Source organism: Rhipicephalus microplus, unplaced genomic scaffold (assembly GCF_043290135.1).
Source record: "Rhipicephalus microplus isolate Deutch F79 unplaced genomic scaffold, USDA_Rmic scaffold_17, whole genome shotgun sequence".
In the NCBI taxonomy this organism is placed as follows: Eukaryota; Metazoa; Arthropoda; class Arachnida; order Ixodida; family Ixodidae; genus Rhipicephalus; species Rhipicephalus microplus.
The window spans coordinates 5,550,485-5,556,197 of NW_027464590.1; the positions used below are offsets into that span (position 1 = coordinate 5,550,485).

Sequence of the window (5,713 nt, forward strand, 5' to 3'; positions counted from 1 at the left end):
AGCTGACTAGGAAAGCTCCCAAGGGCCGGAGAGGTATCGTCATCGAGAGGAGGACAACGGATTGATTGGCGCGTCGTACAAAGCGCGTGAAGCACTCGCCGAAGCGCGTAATCTCTGTACGGAAAACATTGTGGTCCGTAGCACTCACTAATACGAGTCCAGTGGACAGCGATGGAGAGGCACTAATGTTCCTTCAGTTCACAAGCGCTCAAATAGCGCAGAAGTCTTGAGGAAGGTGATGAGGCCAGCTTGCGCGCGCTTCACCAGGCATGCGTGCGCACGGGGAAAAAAAATCACATCAACAGTGCTGGTGCAGAGTCCCAGTTTGCTGTAAGCATCGAAGAGTGATCTGCGCGCGTCCGAATACTCCTCACACTGGAAGATAATGTGATGGAGTATTTCGGGCTGTGGGCAATGACGGCAGTTTGGGTCTCCACGTCCCGACTGTCTGTGAACCCGTTCCACCGTGCGGTAGCAGCCGATGCGCAAACGAAGAAGGAGGGCATGCTTCTCTCTCGAAAATCCAGTTTTCGGGAGTGGGCGTGGTGGCTGCCCTGCCGCAACTTGTGGGTCCGGGTGGCGAGCGGTGACGGAGCACCGTGTGCGAAGCCTTGCTACGTCGAATGTGCTCACCGCTGAGAGGTTCCCGGAGAGTGTGCTTCTTTGGCCAGCTCGTTGGCCACTTCATTGCCGGATATTCCAATGTGCGCCGATATCCATTGCAGCATAAGATCACACTCTAGGTCCTGCACTGCTTCGAGCTTTCGCGCGATGCGCGTGGCAACCGGAGGTTTGCGGGCGTCCTGCGCGAGTAGTTGGGGAGCAGCACGTGAGTCCGAGAGAACGGCAGCCGACGTAACTCTCAGTTGAATGAGGGCATCGGCGGCGAGGTCAAGCGCGGCAAGTTCGGCTATCGCCGACGATGCCTCGCAGGCGAGGCGGCACTGATTGTGAAGCTCCAGTGAAGGCACCACACACGCAACCGCGGCACACCCGTCGTTCAACACTGAACCGTCAGTAAAGACGAGGAGTCGTCCCGCGAGAAGTTCGTGAAAAGTGGCAGCAGTTTCGTGCCGAAGCGCACACACTGGCGTCGTCCGCTTGCTTGCCACTCCCGGTAACCGTGTCCGAATCTTGAAAGGGCGATGGTGGCAGGGCGGGGCACTATAGTCATTCACATCCGGTGAGCTCGGGACGAGGGCGTAGAATGCCGCAGCGCATTGCCCCATCCATGAGTACGGAAGTGAGGAGAGCCAGAATACCAGCTGCTGTCCGTGGCGCGAGCGTTTCATACGCTCTATGTGATTTAGCGCTCGAAGATCGGCCCGGAGTTACAGTGGCATGTCGCCCGCCTCAGTAAGTGTTGGGCCGATTTGAGATGATCTGGGCAAGCTGAAAAACTGGCGAATCGCGATACGATGCGCTGCGTCCAGTGTCTCCCAGTTGGAACGCGTAAGCGCTGCGAGAGGAAGGCCGTACAAAATGCGCGCCGCAGCCATTCCGTTGTAGATGCGAAGAGCTAGGGACGGTGTGCATCCATTACCGTGAGCAAGGAGCGCTCGAGCGGCGGAGGCGACCCTTCACGCGTTTCGAAGCTGGTCGCTGACCGCTGGTGACCAGTTGAGGCGTTGGTCCAGCTGCACTCCGAGGTAGGTCACTCGCCTCTTCCAAGGGATGGGGATTGTTTGGAGAGTGAACTTCGGTGTGTAGCGCTGGGCGCCATAACTGGGGTGCAGCAGCATCGCCTCTGTCTTCGCCGGTGAAAGCGTCATCCCCCTGCCCATGATGAACGCGTCAATAGGATCCAGGACGGTTTGGACACTGGGGCGAATACACCGGCCACTGGGCACAGGTCCCGTCGCGAACACCGCAATGTCGTCCGCGTAGACCGCCACGCGCACTTCACAGGGAAGAGCACGGGGAAAGTAATCGTCGATGCCAGCCAGGGCAAGGTTGAACAAGAAGGGGCTGAGTACACTGCCCAGCGGAACACCGACACTCACCGGACGCGGCTCACTAAGGACTCCACCGACGCGCACACGCATGGTTCTGCCGCCGAGGAAGGAAGCGATGTACGTGAAGAGGAGACCGGTCACTCCGAGATCGCGCACCGCGTTCAAGATGGTGGGGTGTGGCAGGGAGTCGAATGCCGCCTTGATGTCTAACAGGATGAGGTACCCGGCCTCTCCTTTGTGCTGTGCCTCCTGTAGCGTTGCGATGACGTCGGCAAGGGCGTCGACAGTAGCACGCGAACGGCGGAAGCCACACTGCGAAGGCGAGAAAACATCCATTGCCTCGGCAATCCATTCAAGTCTCCTCAGTGCCATGGCTTCGAAGAGCTTGCCCGCTGCGGAGGTAAGGGAAACAGGGCAATAGGACGCTGACTCCGAGGCGGGTTTGCCCTTCTTGAGCACGGGGATGACGATGGCTTTGCGCCACTCTTGCGCCACTATCCCCGTGCGCCACACGTCGTTGTAGGCGGCCAAGAGCACTGGGAGCTGGGACTGATCGATGTTGCGAAGCATCTGGTATGTCACGCCGTATGCGCCTGGCACTGAGCGCCGTTTGCGCGACGCCAAAGCCAGGCACAACTCCCCGAGAGTGAAATCCTCAGTGCATAAAGCACGTACTTGATTGCGCATGCTGGTGGTGAGGAAAAAGCGGCGAGGCTTGTACCACTCTCGACGATGGTGCAGTGGGAGTTGGGGAACCGCGGGCAAGCTTTCAGGAGCGCTGAGGCGGAGTGTGTCAGCCAGTAGCTCGGCCAAGTGCTGGTAAGTGAGACAATGTGCAACAGCGATGGCGAAAGCTGGGAAACGTAACTAAACGGGGCAGAGAACGGCACTGAATATCCTCCACGCACGCGCGGAGCGTCGCGGGTCGTCCAGCGTGACGCATAGACTGCCCCAGGAGCGGTCGCGTCTTTGCCGTGCGTGTCGGCGACACACCGCGTCAAGGCGATTATAAAGTGTCCAGTGCTCCTTGCGGTCACTTTTAGTCGTACGGCGCTGGAGCCTCCGGCGAGCCGCGCATAAATTAAGAAGTTTTATGTCCAGAGCTGGTGTTCCCACTGGCACTGTGCACATGCGCGAGGCCGCTTCGACTCAGCGGGCGACGTGCGAGAAGTAGGCGACACCGGAAGGTGGGGAGGCAGCCGAGAGTTGCCGAAAACGTGGCCAGTCAGTGACAGTGTATGTGCGCGTGCCCGCGCGGCGCCGATCAAGTGGCTCTAGGTGGAGGGGGTAATGATCTGAGCCCCACGTGTCTGCCTCCCTCTTCCATTCGTACCGGCAATGGTCACTCACAAGTGAGAGGTCTATGGCACTGCTTTTTACGTCGCGACGGACGAAAGTCGGACAGCCCGTATTTATAATAAGCAAGCCTGTCGCAGCAACGGTATCCAACAGGTCTCTGCCTCTGCAGTCTATGTGGTCACTCCCCCAAGCCGTATGGTGCGAGTTGAAGTCTCCACAGATCACACAGTCACCTTGTAGGCCACGCCGCTGCCGTGTGGCACTGCCCGAGGAGCACTTTAACCGCCACACATTCAACCTCACTGCACAAGGTGTCAGAAACATCAACAGTGCAATGTGAGAGTCCATTGCGCACGTAGATGGAGGCGTAAGAGCGGGCGGGAGGATGTGTGTGGTCGCAGCACCCATCTAAGTCGCAATCGTGCACTTGACACATCGCTGTACAGTGGTAGCTCGAGTAACCAGTGAATCTACATTCGCTTCCACGTACATAAGCCTCCTGTAGTGCGACGATGTCGTACTCGTTGAGAAGCAAGTACTCAGCGAGCTCACTGTGACGGCGGCGCAAAGAACGACAGTTCCACTGAAGGATGCGTGGCCGCCGTGCACAGTTTTTACTCGCCGTGCTGTATCAGAGCTTGTTGCGTAGCCAGCGCTGCTATGCAAAGCGGGCGAACCGGACAGTCGCGAGGGAGGAAGTCTAACGCGGCACGAACTGCGGCCGCAAGCACCGAGATCACCGAAGAGTTCTCTGGAGCGGTGGTGGTGTTCGTTGATGCATCAGCAGTAGAGCCACCAGTGGCGGCCGCATATGAAAACCCTTCTCGAGTGGCAGAATTGTGTGCCATGGGGTTGTTCTTGCGAACAACTGCAAAAGCCTCGTGGCGTGTCATGGGGCGGGCCGATTGCGGGCGGACCTCTAGTAGCTGACGCTCTTGTTGCCAGCGAGGACAGCGGGGTTCTGTGGGCAGATGGGTGGCGCCACAGAAGATGCAACGCGGGCGCTGCGCGGTGCAATCGGCACGCGGTTGTGGCCTGTCACAACGCACACAACGTTCATGTGCGGTGCAGGTGATGTCCGTGTGGCCGTAGCGACCGCACCATTCGCACTGCACAGGACGAGGGCGGCGAGCACGAACCGGGCATCGTTGTTTGTAAAATTCAATGTCCTGTGGAGGTTTCCGTCCAGAGAACATCATCACGACATTGCGTCCGGATCGCGTGCATTGCAGTACAGGGAGCTGCGATGCGATGTTGTCGCGTAGTTCCTCCTCCGTGAATGCTGGGTCGACATTGTGGATTATTCCACTGCAGGTGTTGGTTGACGCCTGCCTGGCACGCACGGGAATCTCGCAAATGTCGGAAACTGCGAGGAGGGGCGCGAGCGGTGCTCCCGCGGCAACGTCGACAGCGATAACATTGCGGCCGAAGTTAATTCGCACGTGGTGTGCCTCCTCAACTGCCACTAATTGTGCGGCCACTAATTGCCTCTTGTGTCGCAGACGGAAAGGAGGCTTTTTTTTTCTGGCGGTTGGTCTGTAGAGCACGGTCTCCAGCTGGGAAGTAGACCCAGGTCTCGCAGGTAGCTGAGTGGGTGGGGTACATTTTTGGGTTGATATCGCAGCTTTTTGTACCCCCTGGTTCTTCTGCCGTGTGTTGGTAGTAGGAACCTGTGGTTCACAGAGTTTGGTGCCATTTGGAGCCCCTGTGAATGGCAGTGAATGAAATGGTTCCTCGGGCGGCCCCAGCACACAGCTGTTGCGAGCAAGGGTGCGCGGCTGCGTTTCTCGAGATGCGCTGGATTTGTTTACATCCCGGCGTAGCTGGTTAGGTGGTCTTGAAAGAGGTGTACTCGGGACCGAGAGGAAAACTTGTTTTTCTTCCTCGGCTTGTGCGGTAGATAGGGCTGCCTTTCCAGGTGTCCCTGTGTCGTCAGTCACCAAAGGGGAGGAGGAGCCCTGCTCCTTCTGTTCCGGGCTGCTCTCTTCTACAGAGCTGTTGGGAGAGGAGGCCGGCGTGTTGTGTGACCACGACGAGGAAGAGGTGGGGGACGACGTTCAGTGATGGGGGAAGAACCACTGCTGGCTGCGTCGCTCTTCTGAGGGGAGGGAGACAGCTCACATTCTGTGTTCTGGGTAGCCAACCTCATTACTGCTGCTGGCTTGAATTCCTGTCTCCTGGCACGGAGACCGGTTCTGCAGGATGGCGGGCGTCCCTAAAATGGCAGCGGCTGCTGTCTGCCTTCTTGTGACTGAGCGCTTTTTCGGTAGGAAGTTTTTTGCCCGTCGTGCGTGGAGCCCAGAACCAGCGTTGCTCGCGGTCTGCTGCGGAGGTTTGAACAACAGGCTTGTGGCTGCTTTCAGTCTCCCTGCCCTGGTACGTGCGCTGGAGGTAGGTGAGGGACGCGGCGGGCTTGGTCGGCCGGCCGTTCCTGTGTGCAAAACCTGTGCCGTGGTTTT

At 58.4% G+C, this 5,713-nt stretch overlaps 1 protein-coding gene across 1 annotated transcript; it reads right to left on the minus strand.

The window, feature by feature from the left end:
- Positions 1 to 629: 629 nt before the first annotated feature.
- Positions 630 to 1,229, minus strand: LOC142785056 (uncharacterized). Its single transcript, XM_075883475.1, has one exon. It carries the CDS (start codon positions 1,227 to 1,229, stop codon positions 630 to 632), a length of 600 nt encoding a protein of 199 aa, XP_075739590.1.
- Positions 1,230 to 5,713: the final 4,484 nt, after the last annotated feature.